The sequence below is a fragment of the Carcharhinus amblyrhynchos genome, unplaced genomic scaffold (assembly GCF_965287045.1).
Source record: "Carcharhinus amblyrhynchos unplaced genomic scaffold, sCarAmb.v2.hapA scaffold_39, whole genome shotgun sequence".
NCBI classification, from domain to species: Eukaryota; Metazoa; Chordata; class Chondrichthyes; order Carcharhiniformes; family Carcharhinidae; genus Carcharhinus; species Carcharhinus amblyrhynchos.
This window is the reverse complement of record NW_027649780.1, coordinates 4,267,790-4,294,554: the sequence shown is the minus strand read 5'-3', so window position 1 is coordinate 4,294,554 and position 26,765 is coordinate 4,267,790. Positions and strand designations below refer to the sequence as shown.

Sequence of the window (26,765 nt, the reverse complement as noted above, 5' to 3'; positions counted from 1 at the left end):
GGAGACCAGAATTGGACACAATACTCCAGATGTGGTCTCACTAACACCCTATACAATTGCAACAACACTTCTCTACTTCTATACTCCAGTCCCTTTGCAATAAATACCAACATCCCATGTGCCTTTTTTTTATTACATGCTGCATCTGCACACCGACTTTCTGTGATTTATGAACGTAGACACCCAGATCCTTGAGATAAAGGGATGGCATGGTAGCACAGTGGTTAGCACTGCTGCCTCACACTGCCAAGGACCCAGGTTCGATTCCCGGCTTGGGAAGTGTGGAGTTTGCACATTCTTCCCCTGTGTCTGCGTGGGTTTCCTCTGGGTGCTCCGGTTTCCTTCCACAGTCTGAAAGACGTGCTGGTTGGGTGCATTGAACCCTGAACAAGTGCCGAAGTGTGGCGACTAGGAGAATTTCACAGTAACTTCATTGCAGTGTTAATGTAAGCATTACTTGCGACTAATAAATAAACCTTGCGTTACTTCAAAGCAAAATACTGCGGATACTGGAATCTGAAACAAAAACAGAAAATGCTGGAAAAACTCAGCAGGTGTGACAGCATCAGTGGGGAGGGAATAGAGCCAACGTTTCAAGTCTAGATGACCCTTCATCAGAGCAGATCCCTGAGGTGGCTGACGTCCAACAACCACAATCAACTTTCCTTGTGCGAGGTGTGACTGATTTGCCCTAATTCTCATTGATTTCAATTTAGATAGGGCTCCTCTTGTTAAGCTCCATGTTGAGGTGTCCAAATTTGTACCAAGACCGTAATGGGTTTAGGAGCTCTGCCACAACCCAAACGGAGCTTCGGGGAGCAGGGCATTACTTTGTAAGCACCATTTTCACAGCTCTGTTGATGACCCTTTAAGAACATAAGAAATAGGAGCAGGAGTAGGCCATCTAGCCCTTCGAGCCTGCCCCGCCATTCAACAAGATCGTGGCTGATCTGAAGTGGATCAGTTCCACTTTCCCGCTTTCTCCCCATAACCCTTAATTCCCTTGTCTATCAGAAACCTATCTACCCTTGACTTAAATATATTTAGCGAGGCAGCCTCCACCACTTCAATGGGCAGAGAATTCCAGAGATTCACCACCCTTTGAGTGAAGAAGTTCCTCCTCAACTCCGACCTAAACTGCACCCCCCTTTATTTTGAGGCTGTGCCGTCTAGTTCTGCTATCCTTTCTAAGCGGGAAGAATCTCTCTACCTCTACCCTATCCATCCCCTTCATTATCTTATACGTCTCTATAAGATCCCCCCTCAGCCTTCTAAACTCCAACGAGTACAGACCCAGTCTATTCAATCTCTCCTCATAGGCTAACCCCCTCATCTCCGGTATCAGCCTGGTGAACCTTCTCTGCACTCCCTCCAAGGCCAATATATCCTTCTGCAAATGTGGAGACCAAAACTGCACACAGTACTCCAGCTGCAGCCTCACCAGTACCCTGTACAGTTGCAGCAAGACCTCCCCGCTTTTATATTCTATCCCCGCTCACGATAAAGGCCAACATCCCATTCGCCTTCTTGATCACCTGCTGCACCTGCAGACTGGGTTTTTGCGATTCGTGCACAAGGACCCCCAGGTCCCTCTGCACCGCAGCATGCTTTCCATCACTTTGCTGATGATCATGATCCTATAACTATCTTCCTAACAGCACTGTGGGTGCACAGGACTGCAGCAGATCAAGAAGGCGGCTCACCACCACCTTCACAGTTACCAATTGGGGATGAGCAATAAATGTTGGCCTAGCCAGCGACACACCAATCTCATGAATCCTAGAACCCTACAGTGCAGAATGAGGTCCTTTGGCCCATTGAGTCTGCACTGACCACAATCCCACCCAGGCCCTACCCCCATATCCCTACATATTTTACTCTCTAACCTACACATCCCTGGAAACTTAGGGACAATTTTAGCATGGCCAATCAACTTAACCCACACATCTTTGGACTGTGGGAGGAAACCGGAGCACCCGGAGGAAACCCACGCAGACACGAGGAGAATGTGCAAACTCCACACAGACAGTGACCCGAGCCGGGAATTGAACCCAGGTCCCTGGAGCTGTGAAGCAGCAGTGCTAACCACTGTGCTACCGTGCTTTCTTTTATTCCTTAAGGGGAATTGATTACATAACAATAAGCTGGTGTGTCTGTCATTGGTCAGGTTGAATTTTTCCTACTGACTGCACAAACCTGGGCAATTTTCCACAAATTATTAGTTAGATGTCAGCACCCCCAATAGCACTGAAGCAGCTTGGATAAGGATGCAGCAAGTTCTGGAGAACAATCTTCAGTACTGCGACAAGCTGAAAAATGACCATTAATGAACTTCATTGCAGATCGCACATAGACTAGAAAGCTACACCAGACAAAGAATCATAGAATCCCAGAGAATCACAGAATCTCTACAGCGCAGAAGGAGACCATTCAGCCCATCGAGTCTGCACCGACCACAATCCCACCCAGGCTCTATCCCCATAACCTCACACATTTACCCTAGCTAATCCCCCTGACACTAGGGTCAATTAGTCATAGCCAATCAACCTAATCTACATATCTTTGGACTATGTGGAGGAAGCCAGAGCACCCAGAGGAAACCCATGCAGACACGGGGAGAATGTGCAAACTCCACACAGACAGTGACCCGAGACCAGGAATCGAATTCGGGTCTCTTGACGCTGTCTATGCTGCCCACATCAATGTTGAATCAATTTTGAATTGATTTATTATTGTCACGTGTATTATTATACAGTGAAAAGTATTGTTTCTTGCGCGCTATACAGACAAAGCGTACCGTTCATAGAGAAGGAAAGGAGAGTGTGCAGGATGTAGTGTTACAGTCATAGCTAATGTGAGCCTACTTGTGACATTAATAAAAAAAACCTTAAAACTTCATTTCCCAGTGGGGAGAAATAAAGTGTTTTACTCGCAGATGTTGGCCAGAGGAGGAAGTTTCAGTTTGTGTGTGTGAAGCTAAAAACAAAAGCTGTGCTGTTTCAAATCAAACTGCAGGACTTGGAAAAAAAAAGATGGGAAGAGATTTTGTAAAGTCCCCTCCCCGCAGCCCCAAGTCAGGCTGGAGCAGGCAGCCTGAGAAGGTAACCTTGAGGAGGTGTAGGGGAAGGGACTCCCGTGTCCAGGTGTCTCGGCCCTGCCTCGAGGAGGGATGTATTGACATTGGAAACCATTCACAGAATGTTCACTGGGCTGATTTCTTAGGAAGAAGGAATTCCTGTTGTGAGGAAATGTTCAGCAAGTTGAACCTTGTCTCGTTGCAGTTTAGAAGAATGAGAGATGCTCTTACCAAAACAAATAGGATTCTGAGAGGGTTTGACAGGGTAGATGCTGGGAAGATCATAGAATCCCTACAGTACAGAAGGAGGCCATTCTGCCCATCAAGTTTGTACTGACCACAATCCAATTCAGGTCCTATTCATAAGAACATAAGAACATAAAAAATAGGAGCAGGAGTAGGCCATCTAGCCCTTCGAGCCTGCCCCGCCATTCAATAAGATCATGGCTGATCTGTCATGGCTCAGTTCCACATTCCCGCCCTCTCCCCATAACCCTTAATCCCCTCTCTTATCAAAAACCCATCAACCCGCGTCTTAAAAATATTTAGCGAGGTAGCCTCCACCACTTCAACGGGCAGAGAATTCCAGAGATTCACCACCCTTTGAGTGAAGAAGTTCTTCCTCAACTCCGTTCTAAACCGCCCCCCTCTTTATCTTGAGGCTGTGCCCCCTAATCCTACTGTCCTTTCTGAGCGGGAAGAGTCTCTCCACCTCTATCCTATCCATCCCACTCATCATCTTATACGTCTCAATGAGATCTCCCCTCATTCTTCTAAACTCTAACGAGTACAAGCCTAGTTTATTCAGCCTCTCCTCATAGCTCAACCCCCTCAACTCTGGCATCAGCCTAGTAAACCTCCTCTGCACTCCCTCCAAGGCCAAAATATCCTTGCGTAAGTACGGCGCCCAAAACTGCACACAGTACTCCAGCTGCGGCCTCACCAATGCCCTATACAGCCGCAGCAAGACCTCCCTACTTTTATATTCAATTCCCCTCGCTATGAAGGCCAGCATCCCATTCGCCTTCCTGACCACCCGCTGCACCTGCAAGCTGGGTTTTTGCGACTCATGCACAAGGACCCCGAGGTCCCTCCCGTAACTCTTATTTACCCTGCTAATTTCCCTGACAATAGGGTCAGTTTAGCATTGCCAATTAATATAACCCGCACATCTTTGGAGAGCGTGTTTCCTCTCTTGGGGGAAATCTAGAATCTAATTTAAAAAATAATGGGATTTTCATTTTAGTTGGAGATGAGGAGGAATTTCTTCCCTCAGAGTGTTGTCTGCAGGTTGGTTAACTGCATGAGTGCTTTCCCACAGTCGGGGCAGGCGAACCTTGGTGTGAATTCCTTGTTGTGAACTCGCTGGTGTCGCAGAGTCTTTGGCATTCTCTTCCGCAGAGAGCAATGGAGGCTGGGTCATTGGATATATTCAAAGTTTCAAGTTTATTTATTGGTGTCACAAGTCGGCTTACATTAACACTGCGATGAAGTTACTGTGAAAATCCCCTAGTCGCCACACTCCAGCACCTCTTCGGGTTGCACTGAGGGAGAATTTAGCATGGTCAATGTACCTAACCAGCACGTCTTTTGGACTGTGGGAGGAAACTGGAGAGCACCCAGAGGAAATCCACGCAGACACCGTGGAGGGGGGGTAGAACGTGCAAACTCCACAGCGGGAATCGAACCCAGGTCCCCAGCGCTGTGAGGTATCAGTGCCAATCACTAATTCAAAACTGAACTAGACAGATTTTTGATCAACAAGGGAGTCGAGGGTCATGGGAATCGGCTGAGAGGTTTTGGGGAACGAGGGAGAAAAGAGTGTTCTGTGGAAACTAGAATTGTCTGTTCTGAATTTCTATCCTGGACTGAGAGTGATGACCTTTGGAAACTCATTTTGCAGGATATTAGAAGGGGAGGATTTTCAGACAGATCTCAAAACCAGCATCGCATCGAGATGGGCAGAGTCACTCAGTTCATCACAATGTGAATATAGTCCGTGAATCTGGAAGGAGAAATGTTTTTCTGTTCTGTCTGCATCGAGAGGCTTTCAACTTAATTGTGACTGGAAAAGCACTGTGTCACGCACACAAACACACAGACACACACACGCACAGACACAGACACACACACACAGAAACACACAGACACAGACAGACAGACACACACACACACACACCAAGTGAGAGTGTTCCAGTGCACTCTCTGTGAAGAAAGCTTTAACCGGTCGCACAACTTGACCAACCCATCAGACCATTGACATCCTTTGGAGACTCTCCGCCTGTTCTGAACGTGGACCGATTGTTGAAACGGGAGAGACACAAAGGCCCGAGCACCATGAGGAAACCATGGGAGTGCGGGGACTGCGGGAAGGGATTCCAGTCCCCCTCCGCCCTCAAAACCCATTGCCGCAGCCACACCGGCGAGAGGCCGTTCGCCTGCTCCGAGTGCGGGAAAGCGTTCACGCACTCCTCCAACCTGCGGACGCACCGGCGAGTCCACACCGGGGAGAGGCCGTTCGCCTGCTCCGACTGTGGGAAGAGATTCACTTGTTCGTCCGCCCTGCTGAGGCACCAGCGGGTTCACACCAAGGAGAGACCGTTCGCCTGCCCCGAGTGTGGGAGAGCATTCACGCAGTTGTCCAACCTGCAGACGCACCAGCGCATTCACAGGGGGGAGAGGCCGTTCACCTGCTTAGACTGTGGGAAGGGTTTCACTCAGTTGTCCAGCCTCTTGAGGCATCAGCAAGTTCAGTCCGGTGAGAGGCCTTTTACCTGCTCTGAGTGCGGGAAGGGATTCACTCATCCATCTGCCCTGCAGACGCACCGACGAGCTCACACCGGGGAGAGACCCTTCACCTGCCCCGAATGTGGGAAAGGATTCGCTCAGCTATCTGACCTGCTGAGACACCGGCGAGCTCACACCGGGGAGAGGCCGTTCCCTTGTTCCGAGTGCGGGAAGGGGTTCAGTGCTTCGTCCAACCTGCTGACTCACCAGCGAGTTCACACCGGGGAGAGGCCCTTCGCCTGCTGTGACTGCGGGAAGAGATTCAGACATTCATCCACCCTGCTGCGGCACCAGCGAGTCCATCCTGGGAAGAGGCCGTTCACCTGCTCCGAGTGCGGGAAGGAGTTCAGTCATTCGCACAAACTGCTGGCACACCAGCGAGTTCACAGCCGGGAGGGGGCAGCACCTCTTCTCGGTGAGTGAAGGGATTCATTCATCCAGCCTGCAGAGATAGCAACAAGTTCTGAAGGGGTTGGATTCTACTGTGATTGCTGCTGTTGATCACATCCGGGACTGAACTACATTCATTCTGACAGTGGGTGAAGTGGGAGGGTCGGAGGGTTTCTTTCTGCTGGACTGGCCGGTCTCATGACTTTGCTTCCAGGCTGATGCTCTTTGAGCCCTGGGAGAGCACACTTCCACTGAAATGATCTGCGAAAGTTGATGAAATAGATTTATTTCATGGATAATAAATAGTGCTTTTCCGACCACAAGTAGATTGATCTCTGTTCCATTGAGTCTACAGCACAGGGCCAGGCCAATCGGCTCAATTGGTCTGTGTCGGTATTTATGCTCCTCATGAGCCTTCCCCCACCCCTCTTCATCTCCCCCCAATCAGCATATCCTTCTATTCCTTTCTCCCTCATGTATATATCCAGCTTCCTCTTCATCATCTCAACCACTCGCTGTGGTAGTGAGTTCCACATTCTCACCACTCGCTGGGTAAAGAGGTTTCTCACTGAAACCCCTACTGGATTATGGAACCCCTTCATAATCTTAAAAATAGAAACTAGAAGCAGGAGTAGGCCGTTTAGCCCTTCAAGTCTGCTCCGCCATTCATTGTGATCATGGCTGATCATCAAATTCTATATCCTGATCCCCCTTTCCCCCTATATCCCTCGATCCCCAAGAGCTATATCTAATTTCTTCTTGAAATCACTCAACATTTTGGCCTCAACTACCTTCCTGTGGCAGTGAATTCCACACATTCACTACCCTCTGGGTGAAGAGATTTCTCCTCACCTCAGTCCTCAAACTATGACCCCTCAGCTCTGGATTCCCCACCATCTGGTACATCCTTTCTGAATCTACCCTGTCTAACTTTTCATCAGGTCACTCTTCAATCCTCTCTTTTCTAGGGAAAAGCAGCCCCAGCCTTTCCTGAGGGTTAAATGCTCTCAGTTCTGGGATTATTCTCAAGAATCTTTGTTGCTCCTTCTTCAGTGCCCCTGATTCCTTTTCTTAAATGGAGATTAGAAATGTTGACAGTGCTCCCAGTGTAGTCTAACGCTGGTTCTGGACAAGTTGTGATGTGGAGATGCTGGCGTTTGACTGGGGTAAACACAGTAAGAAGTCTTACAGCACCAGGTTAAAGTCCAACAGGTTTATTTGGAACTCGGGTCCCCAGAAGGTTAGTTCCTGATGAAGGAGCAGTGCTCCAAAAGCTAGTGGCATTTGCTACCAAATAAACCTGTTGGACCTGGTGTTGTGAGACTTCTTACTGTCTGAACAAGTTGAACCGAACCTCCCTGCTTTTCAATTCTATCCCTCTGGAATGGAACCCTATACATGGGCCCCACAATTGAGTGAAGTTCTTAGAGAGAGTGCAGAGGACATTTCTGAGAATGTCTCTAGGGATGAGGGACCACAGTTAGTTGGAGAGACTGGAACAGTTGAATTTTTTTTGGATCATAGAATCATTAGGGTGAGGAATGAGGCCATTTGGCCCATTGATTTCATGCCAGTTCCCTGGAACAAACTAGTCAGTGCCATTGCCCTGTTTCATCCTTGCAATGCTATAGACTTATTCCCCACAAGTGCCCCACCAATCCCTTTTGGAAATCATTCCATCATCTCTACTTCTACCACCCTGCTGTTTGTAATCTTTATTAATGATCTGGATGAGGGTATAGTTGGGTGGATTAGTACGTTTGCTGATGACACCAAAGTCGGAGGTGTGGTAGATTGTGAGGAAGGGTGTCGAAGTTTGCAGGGTGACTTGGACAGGTTGCAGAGCTGGGCCGCGAGGTGGCGGATGGAGTTTAATGCGGAGAAGTGTGAGGTAATCCATTTCGGTAGGAATAACAGATGTGTTGAGTATAGGGCTAACGGGAGGACTTTGAATAGAGTGGAGGAGCAGAGGGATCTAGGTGTATGTGTACATAGATCCCTGAAAGTTGGGAATCAAGTAGATAAGGTTGTTAAGAAGGCGTACGGTGTCTTGGCGTTTATTGGTAGGGGGATTGAATTTAGGAGTCGCAGCGTCATGTTGCAACTGTACACAACTCTGGTGCGGCCGCACTTGGAGTACTGTGTGCAGTTCTGGTCCCCACATTACAGGAAGGATGTGGAGGCTTTGGAGAGGGTGCAGAGGAGGTTTACCAGGATGTTGCCTGGTATGCAGGGGAGGTCCTATGAGGAGAGACTGAGGGATTTGGGGTTGTTTTCACTGGAAAGAAGGCGGCTAAGAGGGGATCTTATAGAAACATATAAGATGATTAGAGGTTTAGATAGGGTGGATGGTGATAGCCTGTTTCCTCGGATGGAGAAATCTAGCACGAGGGGGCATGGCTTTAAATTAAGGGGGGGTAGTTATAGGACGGATGTCAGGGGCAGGTTCTTTACCCAGAGGGTGGTGAGGGACTGGAATGCCCTGCCTGCTGCAGTTGTAAATGCGCCTAGTTTGGGGGCGTTTAAGAGATTGGTGGATAGGTTTATGGACGAAAAGGGATTGGTTTAGATTAGTGGGTCAATGTTTTTTTTAAAAATAAGACTGGTCGGCGCAACATTGTGGGCCGAAGGGCCTGTTCCGCGCTGTAATGTTCTATGTTCTATGATGGGAAGTGGGTGACAGATTATTAGCATTCACCTTAAATACCCAGGACAGGGAGGCGATGACCGAGTGGTATTATTGCTAGACTATTAATCTAGAAACTGAGCTAACATTCTGGGGACCTGGGTTCGAATCCCGCCACGGCAAATGATTTGAATTCAATAAAAAATAATCTGGAACCTACTGATGACAGTTAAATCATTGTCAATTGTCAGAAAAACCCATCTGGTTCACAAACATCCTTTTAGGGAAGGACATCTGCTGTCCTTACCCGGTCTGGCCTACATGTGACTCCAGAGGCCACACAGCAATGTGGTTGACTCTCAACTGCCCTCCAAGGGGCAACTAGGGATGGGGAATAAATGCTGGACTCAGCCAGCGATGCCCACGTCCCACGGACGAATAGATAATGCAGCTGGCCCTTTGGGAAAAGAAATTCCAATTAATGCAGTTGCCCGACAGTTTTCTTCTCCTTTCAAGAGTCTGTGTAGTTCCCCTTTGAAAGATGGAATCAAATCTGTTTCTCGTATTATTTTCAGACAGTGAATCCCAGATCATATAAACTGTGTTTTGTACAATTTAGGATGTCGTGTTTGGATTTCCACATTTAAAATTCTATCAAAGACAAAATTAAAACTCAATCATTATCAATGATTTTGATCAGGGGTTTGATCGCAATATATCCAAATTTGTGGACAGTTTTATTAACAAATGCATTGTATGTTACCTCACAGGACTTGGAGATGCCGGCGTTGGAGTGGATTAAACACAGTAAGAAGTCTCACAACACCAGGTTAAAGTCCAACAGGTTTATTTGGTAGTAAATGCCACTAGCTTTCGGAACGCTGTCCCTCCGTCAGGTGAGTGGAGAGTTCTGGTCGCAAACAGGGCATATAAAGGCACACACAGTTTACAGAATACTGATTAGAATGCCAGTCTTTACTTTGTAAGTCTTTGCTTTGTAAAGACTCGCATTCTAATCAGTATTCTGCAAACTGTGTGTGTGTGTGCCTTCATATGCCCTGTTTGCGATCAGAACTCCCCACTCACCTGGCGAAGGGGCACGGCCCTGAAAGCTAGTGGTGTTTACTACCAAATAAACCTGTTGGACTTTAACCTGGTGTTGTGAGACTTCTTACTGTGTTTACCTCTCAGGACCACAGGACCTCCTAAAGTGTTTTGCAGTTAATAAAATACTTTAGAAGTTTTGTCACTGATGCAATGTGGTATCTGCAGGCCTGAGTAATCAAATTCACCGGGCGGCTCGGTGTCACAGCGCCAGGAGCCTGGGTTCGATTCCCGAATTGGGTAACTCTCTGTGTGGAGTCTGCACGTTCTCCCCCATGTCTGCGTAGGTTCCCCCCCCCCACCAACAGATGCTCCGGTTTCCTCCCACAGTCGGAAAGACGTGCTGTTTTATGTGCACGGGTTATGCTAAATTCTCCTTCAGTGTAATGCGAACAGGCACCGGAGTGTGGTGACTCGGGGATTTTCACAGTAACCTCACCGCAGTGTGGAACGTGGGAGGAAACTGGAGCACCCGGAGAAAACCCACACTGACACGGGGAGAACGTGCAGACTGCACATACAGTGACCCAAGCCAGGAATCGAACTCAGGTCCCTGGCGTCATGAGGCGGCAGTGCTAACCACTGTGCCAGAACAGAACAGTAAGACTACATTCTGCACCCTCTCCTTTCTTCCTCTATGTAGGTATGCTTTGTCTGTATAGCACGCGTGAAACAATACTTTTCACTGTATACTAATACATGTGAGGATAATAAATCAAATCAAACATTTACCAGCTCCTATTATTTGGTCTTTCTGATTGGAAATTGTTGAAATGAACGTTGAGTCTGGAAGGTTGTAAAGGTGAGCTGCTGTTTCTCGAGCTTCTGTCGAGTTTCACTGAGACAGAGCAGAAGGTTGAGGGCAGAGAGGCAAGAGTGGGAATGAGGCGTAGCATTATACTGGAAAATGACTGAGAGTTCAGGGTCAAACTTGTAGAAAAATGGTGCTGCTCCACAAAGTTAAAGTTTATTTATTAGTCACAAGTAAGGCTTACATTAACACCGCAATTAAGTTACTGTGAAATTCCCCTAGTCGCCACACTTTGGCACCTGTTTCGGGTCAATGCACCTAATTAGCACGTCTTTCACCTCCCAAGCTGAAGCACCCGGAGGAAACCCATGCAGACACAAGGAGAACATGCAAACTTCGCACAGACAGTGACCTAAGTGGGGAATCAACAACGGTTTCATGGTCATCTTTAGGCTTTCATTTCCAGATTTTTTTTCATTGAATTCAAATCTCATCATCTGCTGTGATGGGATCCGAACCTGGGTCCCCAGATCTTTACCCTGTGTCTCTGGATTACAAGTCCAGTGAAAGTACCACTACCTCCACTATCTTCCCTTCAGCCAGGTCTAGGGGATATAGTTTCAAAATAAGGAATCTCTCACTGGGAATGGAAATGAGGTTTCTCCCCTCAACGAGTTACTAGACTTTAGAATTATCTTCTCTAGACAGCAGTGGAGATTGGTTAACTGAATATATTCATAGAAACATAGAATCCCTACAGTGCAGAAGGAGACCATTTGGTCCATTGAGCCTGCACCGACAACGAAACTCAGGCCCTATCTCCATCACCCCATGTATTTGCACTGACACTAAGGGGCAATTTAGCATAGCCAATCAATCTGACACACACATCTTTGGACACCGAGGGGAGAATTTAGCATAGTCACACACCTAACCAGCACCTCTTTCCGACTGTGGGAGGAAACAAGAGCACCCAAAGGAAACCCCACACAGACATAGGAAAAAGATACAAAAGTCTGAGGTTATGTACCAACCGACTCAAGAACAGATTCTTCCCTGCTGCCATCAGACTTTTGAATGGACCTACCTCATATTAAGTTGATCTTTCTCTACACCCCAGCTATGACTGTAGCACTACATTCTGTACCCTCTTCTCTATGAATAGTATGCTTTGTCTGTACAGCGCGCAAAAAAACAATACTTTTCATTGTATCCCAGTACATGTGACAATAACAAATCAAATCAAATCAAACGGGGAGAATGTGCAAACTCCACACAGTCACCCGAGGTTGGAATTGAACCCGGATCCCTGGCACCGTGAGGCAGCAGCGCTAACCATTAGTTAGGTGCGTTGACCTGAAACAGGCGCCAAAGTGTGGCAACTAGGGGAATTTCACAGTAACTTAACTGCGGTGTTAATGTAAGCCTTACTTGTGACTAAAAAATAAATTTTAACTTTGCTTTGCGGAACAGCACCATTTTTCTACAAATTTGACCGCGAACTTCCAGTCATTTTCCAGTATTTCCAATTCTATGTCTCACTCCCACTCTTGCCTCTCTGTCCTCGGCCTGCTGGTCTAACCACTGTGCCACCCATGGCTGAATTAGAAGACCTTTGACCTACCAAGGAATCCAGGGTTATCACAGACAGGCAAGAAAGGGAAGTTGAGGCCACAGCCAGATCAGCTATGATAAGAACATAAGAAATAGGAGCAGGAGTAGGCCGTCTAGCCCTTCGAGCCTGCCCCGCCATTCAATAAGATCATGGCTGATCTGTCATGGCTCAGTTCCACAATCCCGCCTTCTCCCCATAACCCTTAATCCCCTCTCTTATCAAAAACCCATCAACCCGTGTCTTAAAAATATTTAGCGAGGTAGCCTCCACCACTTCAACAGGCAGAGAATTCCAGAGATTCACCGCCCTTATGATCTTATTGATTGGTGGAGCAGGCACAGTAGAACAAGTGGACAAGTTTCCATGTTCATGGTGTCTGAGCTGAGAGAACCACACAAGCAATATCAGTGAACATCAGTGCAAGTTAAGTGATCAGCGGTTCAGTGGGAAAAGGATGGAGGGAGGAGTTGGATCTCATGGGCAAGATGAGCTCCGAGACGCATGTGGATACATCAGGGAAAATCGGGAAAGATGTGATTTCAGGGCTGGGCAATGGGGAATTTCCAAGGGCAGTTTGCCCAGTTGGGCTTGTGGAAGAAAGGGAGGCAGCTGATCATCTCAGTGACAAAGGCCTAGTGGTATTATGGCTGGACTATTAATCCAAAAACTCGGTTAATGCTCGGATTCAAATCCCACCATGGCAGATGGTGAAATCTGAATTCAATAAAAAATAACACTGATGACCATGAAACCATTATCGGAAAAACCCATCTGGTTCACTCATGTCCCTTTAGGGAAGGAAATCTGCCGCCCTTACCCGGTCTGGCCTACATGTGACTCCAGAGGCCACACAGCAATGTGAGTGACTCTCAACTGCCCTCCAAGGGGCAACTAGGGATGGGCAATAAATGCTGGACCCAGCCAGTGACACCCAACTTCCACGAACGAGTAGAAGAAAAGCTCCAGGAGCCCCTCATGCTTGTTAGAGAGTGAGAGCATTTCAAAAGGTAGCAACCTGATAAGAAATATTAAAAAGCATTCAAACACTGTCTTGACACAAAACCGATTTAGTTGATTTTTATCCAGAATATTAACCACCGTTACAGGGCTGGAGTTTGACGTGAGCAAAAGAAGACACCCCTGAATGTGGTTCTGTCCTTGCTGTAACTAGCAGCAAAATCCAATCACCGCAGTCACTTGTGAACTCGCTGGTGTCTCAGCAGAGTGGACGATCGACCAAATCTCTTCCCGCACTCGGTGCAGGTGAACGGCCTCTCCCCTGTGTGAACTTGCTGGTGTCTCAGGAGGGTGCACGCATGATTGAATCTCCTCCCGCACGCGGTGCACGAGAACGGCCTCGCTCCGGTGTGAGTGCGCTGGTGCACGGTGAGATGCGACGATTCCCGGAACCCGGCACCGCAGCGAGAGCACCGGAACGGCCTCTCCCCGGTGTGAACGCGCCGGTGGCACATCAGCTGCCCGGGACTCTTGTAGCACTTCCCGCAGTCTGGGCACTTAAAAGGCCTCTCCTCCGTGTGAACCCTCTCGTGTCTCAGCACGTGGGATGACTGAGCGAACCCCTTCCCGCACTTGGGGCAGGTGAACGGCCTCTCCCCGGTGTGGAATCGCTGGTGTATCAGCAGGTTGGACGAATCGGTGAAGCCCTTGCCGCAAACGGAGCAGGTGAACGGCCTCTCCCCGGTGTGAGTGCGCTTGTGCGTCAGCAGGTGGGCGGACTGGGTGAAACCCTTCCCGCACTCAGAGCAGGTGAACGGCCTCTCCCCGGTGTGAACTCGCTGGTGTGTCAGTAAGTGGGACGAGGTAGTGAACCCCTTCCCACACTCCGGGCAGGTGAACGGCCTCTCCCCGGTGTGACTGCGCCAGTGGGTTTCCAGGTCAGACGGGCAACTGAATCCCTTCCCGCAGTCCCTGCACTTCCACGGCTTCTCACTGTTGCGACTACATTTGTGTTTCGACAGGTCAGATGATTGGTTGAAGTTTTGTCCACACACGGAGCACGTGTATAGTTTCTCCCCGCTGTGAACAGTGCTTTTCCCTTCCATGTTCAAAATGCCATAACATTCGGGATATGATCAACTGGGTGACCGTCAGATCCTGATGTGATGTTCGGTTTCAGTTTCCTGACTGCAATTCCTCCCCTTCAAATAGCCTGTGAAGTTGGTTTAAAACAGGGAAAAAAAAGGAAGTGAGAGAGAACTCACAAAAACACAGAGACAGAATGCGGAAATCTCGTCAGCAGAAGTAACAGTTAAAGATGAAACAGAGCCAAAACATAGCCATCATTACAGATAGAGGAAGTTAGAAATTGGCAGAGAGGTAAGACCCTGGTCAGACCCCTCTTGGAGTACTGTGCGCAGTTCTGGTCGCCTCACTTCAGGATGTGGAAGCCATTGAGAGGGTGCAGAGGAGATTTACAAGGATGTTGCCTGGATTGGGAGGCATGCCTTATGAGAATAGGTTGAGGGAGCTAGGGCTCTTCTCCCTGGAGAGACGAGGGTTGAGAGGCGACCTGATAGAGGTTTATAAAATGTTGAGAGGTATAGATAGGGTGGATTCTCGGAGGCTATTTCCCAGGGCTGAAACGGTCGCTACGAGAGGACACAGGTTTAAGGTGTTGGGGAGTAGGTACAGAGGAGATGTCAGGGGTAAGTTTTTCACTCAGGGTGTTGGGTGAGTGGAATCGGCTGCTGTCGGTGGTGGTAGAGGCGAACTCGCTCGGGTCTTTTAAAAGACTTCTGGATGAGCACATGGGGTTTAATGGGATTGGCAGTTATAGATAGTTCTAAGGCCTGGTAGGTAGGGATATGATCAGTGCAACTTGTGGGCCGAAGGGCCTGTTTGTGCTGTAGTGTTCTATGTTCTATGTAAACCTTTCAGAGGTGAGGAGAAATTTCTTCAGAGGGTGGTGAATGTGTGGAATTCACTGCCACAGAATGTAGTTGAGGCTACAACGTTCTGTGATTTCAAAAAATAATTAAATTTAGCTCTTAGGGGTAAAGGGATCAAGGGGAATGGTGGGAAGGGGGAATCAGGATATTGAATTTGATGATCAGTCATGATCAAAATGAATGTCAGAGCAAACTCAGAGATAAATGGCCTCCTCCTGTTTCTAGTTTCTTCATGACTGATCAGACCCGCAAATGTTTGATACAGAAGGCAGAATGTCCCATTAATTAAGTGAGATCCAAACAGCAGTATTTGGTTCTTTTTTAAACTTTAAAGTTCTAGAGTTTAATAATTATTGTCACAAGGAGGCTGACATTAACACTGTAAGGAAGTTACTGTGAAAATCCCCTACTTGCCACACTCCGATACCTGTTCGGCTACACTGAGGGAAAATTTAGCACGGCCAATGCATCTAACCAGCGTGACTTTTGGACTATGGGAGGAAACCGGAGCACCCAGAGAAAGCCCACACAGACACAGGGAGAATGTGCAAACTCCACACAAACAATGGCCCAAGCTGGGAATTGAACCCAGGTCGCTGGAGCTGTGAGGCAGCTGTGCTAACCACTGTGCCATATCAATAATGTGGAGATGCCGGCATTGGACTGGGGTTAAGCACAGTAAGAAGTCTCACAACACCAGGTTAAAGTCCAACAGATTTACTTGGTAGCACAAGTCACAAGCTTTCGGAGCGCTGCTCCTTCATCAGGTGAGTGGGAGTTCCGTTCACAAACGGGTCATACAAAGACACAAACTCAATCTACAATATAATGGTTGGAAGATTTTACAGCTTATAGAATCATTGAATTCCTACAGTGCAGAAAGAGGCCATTTGGCCCATCGTGTCTGCACCGACCACAATTCCACCTAGGAGTCTGCATTGACCACAATCCCATCCAGGAGGTAATCAAGTCTTAAAGATACAGACAATGTGAGTGGAGAGAGAGTTAAGCACAGGTTAAAGAGATGTGTATTGTCTCCAGACAGGACAGTTAGTGAGATTTTGCAAGACCAGGCAAGTCGTGGGGGTTAGATAGCGTGACATGAACCCAAGATCCCGGTTGAGGCCACCCTCATGTGTGCGGAACTTGGCTATCAGTCTCTGCTCAGCGATTCTGCATTGTCGTGTGTCGTGAAGGCTGCCTGGAGAATGTTTACCCGAAGATCAGAGGCCGAATCCCCTGACTACTTAAGTGTTCGCCAACAGGAAGAGAACAGTTTTGCCTGGTGATTGTTGAGCGGTGTTCATTCATCCATTGTCATAGCATCTGCATGGTCTCCCCAATGTACCATGCCTCGGGACATCCTTTCCTGCAGTGTATCAGATAGACAATGTTGGCTGAGTTTCAACAGTATGTACCGTGTACCTGGTGGATGATGTTCTCACATGAGATGATAGCATCTGTGTTGATGATCCGGTATGTCTTGCAGAGGTTGCTGTGGCAGGGTTGTGTGGTGTTGTGGTCACTGTTCTCCTGAAGCCAGGTAGTTTGCTGCAGACAATGGTCTGTTTGATGTTATGTGGTTGTGGGGGTGTAGGGATGGCCTTGGCAAGATGTTCATCTTCATCGATGACACGGGGACCAAATATGCACCTCAATATGCCAACTTCTTCATGCACAGGTTTGAACAAGACCTATTCACTGCACAGGGCCTTCAGCCAATGCCATACATTAGACAGATACATCGATGACATTTTCTTCCTTTGGACTCATGGTGAACAATCACTGAAACAACTATATGATAACATCAACAAGTTCCACCCCACCATCAGACTCACCATGGTCTACTCTCCGGAACTGGTTGCATTCTTGGACACGTGCATCTCCATCAAGGACGGTCACCTCAGCACTTCACTACCGCAAGCCCACAGATAACCTCATGATGCTCCGCTTCTCCAGCTTCCACCCTAAACACGTTAAGGAAGCCATCCCCTACGGTCAAGCCCTCTGTATAGACAGGATCTACTCAGGTGAGGAGGATCGCAACAGACACCTACAAACACTGAAAGATGCCCTCATAACAACAGGATATGGCGCTCGACTCATCAATTGACAGTTCCGACGCGCCACAATGAAAAACCACACCGACCTCCTCAGAAGACAAACATGGGACATGGCGGACAGAATCCCCTTCATCGTCCAGTACTTCCCCGGAACAGAGAAGCTACATCATCTTCCCCGGAGCCTTCAACATGTCATCAGTGAAGATGAACATCTTGACACAGATGCCATCATCTCACGTGAGAACATCATCCACCAGGTACAAGGTACGTACTCTTACAACTCACCCAACGTTGTCTACCTGATACACTGCAGGAAAGGATGTCCTGAGGCATGGTACATTGGGGAGACCATGCAGATGCTATGACAACAGATGAATGAATACTATTCGACAATCACCAGGCAGGAGTGTTCTCTTCCTGTTGGGGAACACTTCAGTGGTCACGGGCATTCAGCCTCTAATCTTCTGATAAGCGTTCTCCAGGGCGGCTTTCACGACACACGACAACGTAAAATCACTGAGCAGAGACTGATAGCCAAGTTCCACACACGTGAGGATGGCCTCAACTGGGATCTTGGGTTCATGTCACACTATCTGTATCCCCCACGACTTGCCTGGGCTTACAAAAACTCACTAACCGTCCTGGCTGGAGACAATACACATCTCTTTAAACTGTGGTTAACACTCTCTCCACTCACATTGTCTGTATCTTTAAGACTTGATTACCTGTAAAGACTCGCATTCGAACCATTATTTTGTAAATTTGAGTTTGTGTTCTTAGATATGCCCTGTTTGTGAACGGAACTCCCACTCACCTGATGAAGGAGCGAGACTGCGAAAGCTTGTAGTTTGTGCTACCAAATAAACCTGTTGGGCTTTAACCTGGTGTTGTGAGACTTCTTACTGTCCATATCAATAAGACATTGGGACTCAGAGGGTTGATGCACTTTGATGGACAAGTTGTCTCCATTCCGAACAATGGGGAACAAGCCCCTCCCACTCATTGTCAACATTGCCCCCTACAAAGATGGCGCCCTCACAGTCACATCCCGAAACAACAGCATATAAAGACTGCGTACGCACATGCGCTCTTCTGCACATTGCCCCCTACAAAGATGGCAGCCGCTACCTTCAAACCCACACATTGGAACCGGTGCACACCGAAGGCGGGATAAGGAGGGGGGTGGAGGAGGTAGCTTTTTTTTCAAAGGTTGTCCCTTAACACAATGAATTTAGGAATCATCCACCGTCCATTCGTCAGATCCATCGCGCCAACTCCTGACTACTTGTGCATCCGAACCAGAACCGTTTCTCCACCGCCATTTCTACCATGCGCGGTGCCGCTCTGCGCAGGCGCAGTGAGAGCGAGTGCCGGGGCGGGGTGGGAGACAATAGACAGGGGCCGCGAGCGGGGGGCGGGGGGAATAATAGACAGGGGCCGCGAGCGGGGGGCGGGGGGAACAATAGACAGGGGCCGCGAGCGGGGGGCGGGGGGAACAATAGACAGGGGCCGCGAGCGGGGGGCGGGGGGAACAATAGACAGGGGCCGCGAGCGGGCGGGGGTGGAAACAATAGACAGGGGCCGCGAGCGGGCGGGGGTGGAAACAATAGACAGGGGCCGCGAGCGGGCGGGGGTGGAAACAATAGACAGGGGCCGCGAGCGGGGGGCGGGGGCAACAATGGACAGGGGCCGCGTGCGGCGGGGGGGTACAATAGCCAGGGGCCGCGTGCGGCGGGGGGGTACAATAGACAGGGGCCGCGAACAGGGACAATAGACAGGGCGAACGTGCTGTCTTTGTACAGTCTGCATGTACTCCCCGTGTCTGTGTGGGTTTTCTTCGGGTGCTCCGGTGTCCTCCCACAGTCCAAAGACGTGCTGGTTAGGTGCATTGACCTGAACAGGTGCCTGAGTGTGGCAACCAGGGGAATCTCACAGTAACTTCATTGCAGTGTCCATGTAAGCCTACTTGTGACTAATAAATTAACATTAGCCAAAAAAGATTGGTCACAAATTCCACAGGCTGACCACTCTCTAGGTGAAGACATCTCTACTCGTCTCTGTCCAAAACTGTCTATCCTGTATCCTCAGACTGTGACCCCTGGTTCTGGACACTCTAACCATCAAGAATATCCTTGCATATACTCTGCCTTATCCTGTTAGAACATTAAAGCTTCCTATGAAATCTCCTGCCCCCTCCCCCCACTGCCCCTCAGTGGCTGGGGGGAAGAAGATTGTCACTGACTGAGAGCTGATACATTCACTCTTGTCTCTCTGCACACACGTACTGCCTGAACTGCTGAGGATTTCCAGGATTGGAAATCAGCTTTTCTATTTCCAATTCCCCCATCTGTAGTTTGTTGCTATTGTTTTATTACAAGGATTACTCACCGAGACATAAGACACAAAACCAGAAAATGCTGGAAATCTCAGCAGGTCTGACAGCATCTGTGGAGACAGTAATGTTTCAAGTCTGGATGACTCTTTGACAGAGCTGTTTCAGATTCCAGCATCTGAAGCAATTTGCTTTCGTCTGGAAACATAAGGGCTGGATTATATTAGAGCGGAGAAAAAGTTTACTTATTCGTGTCACAAGTCAGCTTACGTTAACATAAGAACATAAGAAATAGGAGCAGGAGTAGGCCATCTAGCCCTTCGAGCCTGCCCCGCCATTCAATAAGATCATGGCTGATCTGTCGCTGCTCAGTTCCACTTTCCCGCCCTCTCCCCATAACCCTTAATCCCCTCGCTTATCAAAAACCCATCAACCCTCGTCTTAAAAATACTTAGCGAGGCAGCCTCCACCACCTCAACAGGCATAGAATTCCAGAGATTCACCACCCTTTGAGTGAAGAAGTTCCTCCTCAATTCCGTTCTAAACCGCCCCCCCTTTATCTTGAGGCTGTGCCCCCTAGTCCTACTGTCCTTTCTGAGCGGGAAGAGTCTCTCCACCTCTATCCTATCCATCCCATTCATCATCTTATGTGCCTCAATGAGATCTCCCCTCATTCTTCTAAACTTTAACGAGTACAAGCCTAGTTTATTCAGCCTCTCCTCATAGCTCAACCCCCTCAACTCCGGTATCAGCCTATTAAACCTCCTCTGCACTCCCTCCAAGGCCAAAATATCCTTGCGTAAGTACGGCAACCAAAACTGCACAGAGTGCTCCAGCTGCGGCCTCACCAATGCCCTATACAGCCACAGCAAGACCTCCCTACTTTTATATTCAATCCCCCTCGCTATGAAGGCCAGCATCCCATTCGCCTTCCTGACCACCTGCTGCACCTGCAGGCTGGGTTTTTGCGACTCATGCACAAGGACCCTGCAATGAAGTTTCCCCTAGTTGCCACGCTCCGGCGCCTGTTAGGGTTTACTGAGGGGCAAGTGCCAATGCACTTAAACAGCATGTCTTTCAGACTGTGGGAGGAAACTGGAGCATCCAGATGTTTCATATAGCTGCAACATGATTTCCCAACTCTTGTACTCAATGCCCCGGCTGATGCAAGACAAGCACGCCATATACCTTCTTAATCACCTTGGCCGCCTGTGTTGCCACTTTTAGGGAACTGTGGATCTGCACACCCAGATCCCTCTGCATGTCAATGTTCCTAAGGGTTCTGCTATTTACAGGATAGTTCAAACCTAAATTTGATCCTCCAAAAATGCATCACTTTGCATTTGTCTGGATTAAACTCCATCTGTCATTTCTGTGCCCAAGTCTCCAATCTATCTATATTTAAGACTGAGGTGAGAAAGAATTTCTTGTCTGAGGGTTGTGAGTCTTTGGGACTCACTGTCACAGAGAGCTGTGGGGACAAAGTTTTGTTTATATTTAAGGCTGAGAAAGATTTTTAATCAGTTGGGGAATCAAGGGTCACTGGAAAAAGAACAGGAATATGGGCATGAGGAAGATCATCGAATCAGCCATGATGCTATTGAATGGTGATGTACGGTCAAGGGGCTGTTCCAATCTTTTTTATATTTTGATGCGATGTTGGCACCACGGGCTGGACCCAGCATTTTGTTGCCCATCCTAAATTGCCCCTGAACTGAGTGGCTTGCCAGGCCACTTCAGAGGCCATTTTTAAAGAGTCAACCACATTGCTGTGTACCTGGAGTCACATGTATTTCCTAAGTCCTTATGGTCTGAAGCAGCTTTGTGGTGTGACCTCAAGAGAGACTATCAACTTTCAGAAAGAAATTTGAAATCCCAATTGCGCAGCTGCCTCACAGAACCAGGAACCCGGGTTCGATTCCTGGCTTTGGTGACTGTCTGTGCGGAGTCTGCACATTCTCCCCGTGTCTGCGTGGGTTTCCTCCCACGCAGGTGCTCCGGTTTCATCCCACACTCCGAAGATGTGCAGGTTAGGTGGATTGGCCATGCTAAATTGCCCCATGGTGTCCCAAGATGCGTAGGTTAGGGGGATTAGCAGGCTAAATATTTTGGGCTACAGGGAACAGCTCTGGGTGGGATTGCCCCTTAATGTTGGAGGATTATGAGGGGTTAGAAGGATAGGACCTGGATGGGATTGTTGTCAGTGCTGACTTAATGGCTGAACCCCTTCTGTAGAGGTTCAGTGATTCATGGCTTGGGTGACTGTGTGGAGTCTGCATGTTCTCCCATGTGTGCGTGGGTTTCCTCCTAGTGATCTGGTTTCCTCCCATAGTCCGAATGACGTGCTAGTTCGGTGGATTGGCCGTGCTAAATTCTCCCTCACTGTACCCAAACAGGCGCCGGAGTGTGGCGACTCAGGAATTTTCATAGTAACTTCATTGCAGTGTTAATATAAGCCTACTTGTAACACTAATAAATAAAAGCATTGCACCAGAAAGCTTCATATTTAAACCAAAAATGTTCACTGTACAAGAATTAAACAAGGCAAGTACTACCTTAACACTATAATTAGTAAAGACTTATTCTTCCAATGCAAACCTCGATGGGTCGCTCTCTGTTCTATCGACGTTTCCCACCCAAATGTTCCACTATACCTTCCAGGATCTTGGGGATTCATTCATTTCTCCTGGAACCAAATCAGTTTTGAGCTTCAAAATATAACTTCAAGGCTGAAGATTATCTTCAGGGAATCAAGTATTTCAGTGCCTTTTCCGATTCATAGAATCATGGAATCCTACGGCGCAGGAGGCCATTCGCCCATCGGGTCTACAACAACAACAGGCTCTATCTCCATAACTCCATGCATTTACCCAAGCTAGTTCCTCTGTGACATTGAGGAGCAATTTAGCATGGCCAATCCCTCTAACCTGCACATCTTTAGACGCTAAGGGGGCAATTTAGTATGACCAATCCACCTAACCTGCACATCTTTGGGCTGTGGGAGGAAACCGGAGCACCCGGAGGAAACCCACACAGACATGGGGAGAATGAGCAAACTCCACTGACAACGACCCAAGTTGGGAATCGAACCCGGGTCCCTGGGACTGTGAGGCAGCAGCGCTGACCCTGTTCAATTAAATTGCAGCTCACTCCAAAAGGTTTACTTACACTCCATAATTATGCTTCACTTTTCCCAGCACAGAAGCCGGCATCATTTAAGATTAAATTCCGATTGTTCACCTCCTCTTTTAGAACCGAGATAAGGAGGAATTTCCCCAGCCAGTAGGTGGTGAATCTGTGGAATTCGTTGCCATCGAGGAGGCCACATCATTGAGTGTATTTTAAGACAGAGACAGATCTTGATTGGTAAGGAGATTGAAGCGGCACGATAGCACAGTGGTTAGCACTGCTGCCTCACAGTGCCAGGGACCCGGGTTCGATTCCCGGCTTGGGTCACTGTTTGTGTGGAGTTCATATGTTCTCTCCATGTCTGTGTGGGTTCCCTCCGGGTGCTCTGGTTTCCTCTCACAGTCCAAAGATGTGCAGGTTAGGTGGATTGGCTATGCCACATTGCTCCTTAGTGTCAGGGGGACTAGCTGGGTAAATGCTTGGGATTATGGGGATAGGGATTGTGGTTGGTGCAAATGTGACCAGCCCAATGGCCTCCTTCTGCACTGCAGGATTCTAAAGGGTGGGAAACTGGGATTGGGAAACTTATCAGCCATGATCAAATGGCAGAGCAGACGCGATGGGCTGACTGGCCTAATTCTGATCCTATATCTTAGAGCTCGCGTGTAGAGATCATGTTCATTGTAGAGTTTGTCAGCACAGAAACCGAACTGTGCTTCTGGGTACACTCAGTCTGCAAGTAGCTGGAGTCTTTTAGACATAACCCCAGTGAGGGCCTTTGAAGTGATGCTAAGGAGTGAGATGCCCCTGTAATTGTTGCAACCTCCTCTGTCACCACTGTTTTTCTACGTTGTAATGATTACTGCATCACGTATTTCCTGTGGAACTGATCCTGTCACCAAACAGAGGAGGAGGAGGAGATCAAGAAGACATGACAGTCTATGGAGCTCTATGCCTGAGCAGTTCAGCTGGAATTCCATGCTTGCCAGGTACCACCAAAAGGTCTTAAGTGATGAGGGTTCCTTGTCTAACTTAGCCATGATAGGAAGCTGCAGGAGAGTCAAACAGAGACTGGGAGATGTCCGTCTCATGGGAGTAAAGCTCACAGTCATGTTCAACCCAGCGAGACATCTGTTTACTTCTGTCAGTGAGAACTTTACCGTTTCAGGAGGTCAACTTTGGTGATGGGAGGACCAAGAGCCCTCTTGATACCATCACCCATAGCATGCAGATAATCATTGTCATGGGCTGTTTGGATTTCTCAACATAGGATTGACACAGTGACAAGCATTATTGCCTCACAACGCCGAGGACCCGGGTTCAATTCCCATCTTGGGTCACTGTCAGTGTGAAGTTTGCACACTCTTCCTGTGTCTGCGTGGGTTTCCTCCGGGTGCTCCAGTTTCCTCCCACAGTCCAAAGATGTGCAGGTTAGGTGCATTGGCCATGTTACATTGCCTATTAGTGTCCTGGGATGCATACATTAAAAGGATTAGTGGGTTAAATATGGGGAGTTACAGGGAAGAGGGCCTGGCTGGGATTGTTGTCGATGCAGGTGTGATGGACCAGATGGCCTGTTTCTGCACTGTAGGGGTTCTATGCTTCATAGACTGACCCAATGTTCAAAATGCATCTGAGTAGAGGGATCTGGGTGTCAATGTTCACGAATCATTAAAAGTCGGTACACAAGCGCAGCACATAACAAAAAAGGCAAATATAACGTTGGCATTTACTGCAAAGGGACTGGAGTATAAAAGTAGAGAAGAGTTTTTGCCATTGTATAGGGTGTTGGTGAGACCACATCTGGAATATTGTGTACAATTTTGATCTCTTTATTTGAGGAAGGATGTGGTGGCATTGGAGGCAGTTTAGCGGTTCACCAGATTGATTCCGGGGATGAAGGGGTTGACGTATGAGGAGAGATTAAACAGTTTGGACTTGTAATCGTTGCAATTTGGAAGGCTGGCAGGGGATCTGATCGATTCCCGGCTTGAGTCACTGTCTGTGTGGAGTTTGCACATTCTCCCCGTGTCTGCGTGGGTTTCCTCTGGGTGCTGCGGTTTCCTCCCAAAGTCCGAAAGACGTGGTGCTTAGATACATTGGCCATGCTAAATTCTCCCCTCAGAGTACCCAAACAGGCGCCGGAGTGTGGCGACTGGGGGATTTTGACAGTAACTTCATTGCAGTGTTAACGAAAGCCTACTTGTGACACTAATAAACTTTAAACTTGCTGGTATCTCAGCAGATATTGTAACTGAGTGAATCACTTCATATGCACAGTTGGTTGGGGAGATTAGTCTGTTCCCAGAGTGAACTTACTGCTGTGCACTCAGGGTGGATGAGTTCTGGCACCTCTTTCCACTGAAAGTACAGCTGAACGGCTTCTCCTCAGTGTGACCGCGCTGGTGTCTCAGCAGACTGGCCAACTGAGTGAACCGCCTCCCACAGACCGAGCAGGTGAACGGCCTCTCCCCGGTGTGAACTCGCTGGTGTAACATGAGGCTGGCTGACTGAGTGAATCCCTTCCCGCACACAGAACAGGTGAAGGGTCTCTCTTCGGTGTGAACCCGCTGGTGCGTCAGCAGGTTGGACGACTGAGTGAATCCCTTCCCGCACACGGAGCAGGTGAATGGCCTCTCCCCGGTGTGCCCTCGCTCGTGCACAGTCAGACTGAAGGGGGACTTGAACCTCTTACTGCAGGAAGAGCAGCTGAACGGCTTCTCCTCGGTGTGGATCCTCTGGTGTAAGATGAGGCCGGCCGACTGCGTGAATCCCTTCCCGCACACGGAGCAGGTGAAGGGTCTCTCCCCGCTGTGCACCCGCTGGTGCGCAGTGAGGGTGGACGAATGCCGGAACCTTTTCCCGCAGGAAGTGCAGCGGAACGGTCTGTCCTCAGTATGGATTCGCTGGTGTAACATGAGGCCAGCTGATTGAGTGAATCTCTTTCCGCACTCAGAGCAGGTGAACGGTCTCTCCCCAGTGTGAATGCGTCGATGAGTTTCCAGCAGGCACAGATAATTGAATCCCTTCCCACAGTCCTCACATTTCCAAGGTTTCTCCATGGTGCCGGTATCCTTGTGAGTCTCCAGTTTGAACAGGCAGTTAAGGTCTTGTCCGCTCACAGAACACGGGCACGATTTCTCCCCGCAGAGAACGGTGATTTTGGTTTGGTTTGATTTTGGAGTATTGCATGCAGTTCTGGTCGCCACACTTCCAGAAGGGCGAGGGCCGGACGTCACACCAACAGAAGGACGTGGAAGCTTTTGAGAGAGCGCAAAGAAGATTCACCAGGATGTTGCCAGGTCTCGAGGATGTTGGCTATGAGGAGAAAGGTTGAATAAACAAGGATTGACGGATAAACACGGAAAGGTGGAGGCTGAGGGGAGACCTAATAGAGATCTACAAAATTATAAGAGGCATAAACGGAGGGGGGTGGGGGGGGAGTCAGAGGCTTTTTTCCAGGGTGGAAGTGTCAATTACGGGGGGGGGGTGTGGAGCACAGGTTCAAGGGGAGGGGGAGGGGAATTTAAGGGAGATGTGCGGGGGAAGTTTTTCGCACAGAGAGTGGTAGGTCCCTGGAACACACTGCCAGAGATGGTGGTGGAAGCTGGCACATCAGCAACATTTAAGAGTGTACATGAATAGGGAGGGAATACGGACTGAGTAGGGGGCAGAAGGTTTGTTTTTAGTTCAGTTAGGGCATCATGATCGGCACCTGATTGGAGGCCGAAGGGCCTGTTCCTGTGCTGTGTAAACTTTTCTTTGCTTTTTGTTATTATTGTCACATGTATTAGTACACAATGAAAGGTATTGTTTCTTGCGCACGATACACACAAAGCATACCATACATACAGAAGGAGAGTGTGCAGAATGTAGTGTTACTGTACAGCTAGGTTGTAGAGAAAGATCAACTTAATACGAGATAAATCCATTCAAAAGTCTGATGGCTGCAGGAGAGAAGCTGTTCTTGAGCTGGTTGGTAG

The 26,765-nt window shown here is 48.5% G+C and overlaps 2 protein-coding genes across 2 annotated transcripts in view; one reads left to right on the top strand and one right to left on the bottom strand.

Annotated features, from left to right (window-relative positions):
- The window catches only part of LOC145363622 (uncharacterized), a 115,526-nt gene extending 109,042 nt beyond the window's left edge, over positions 1-6,484 (top strand). The window contains exon 4 of the mRNA XM_080218806.1: positions 5,410-6,484. Coding sequence (XP_080074932.1) covers positions 5,410-6,286 — 877 coding nt within the window. The 3' untranslated portion in view covers positions 6,287-6,484. The remainder of the gene's footprint in view (positions 1-5,409) is intronic.
- A 6,153-nt stretch (positions 6,485-12,637) lies between these two features.
- LOC145335596 (uncharacterized) lies at positions 12,638-26,213 on the bottom strand. The gene is made up of 2 exons (XM_080181404.1): positions 25,181-26,213; positions 12,638-14,141 (listed from the first exon to the last, which is right to left on the bottom strand). The coding sequence occupies exons 1-2, from the start codon at positions 25,842-25,844 to the stop codon at positions 13,543-13,545; spliced, it is 1,263 nt and encodes a 420-aa protein (XP_080037530.1). The 5' UTR covers positions 25,845-26,213; the 3' UTR covers positions 12,638-13,542.
- Between the last annotated feature and the right edge of the window lie 552 nt (positions 26,214-26,765).

Coding starts and splice junctions, on each gene's coding strand:
- LOC145335596 (XM_080181404.1), bottom strand. CDS start 25,844: ATGGAGAAACCTTGGAAATGTGAGGACTGTGGGAAGGGATTCAATTAT. Junction 14,142..25,180: donor TCTGCTGAGACACCAGCGCG/GTCACACTGAGG, acceptor CACACCAGCGAG/TTCACACCGGGGAGAGGCCG.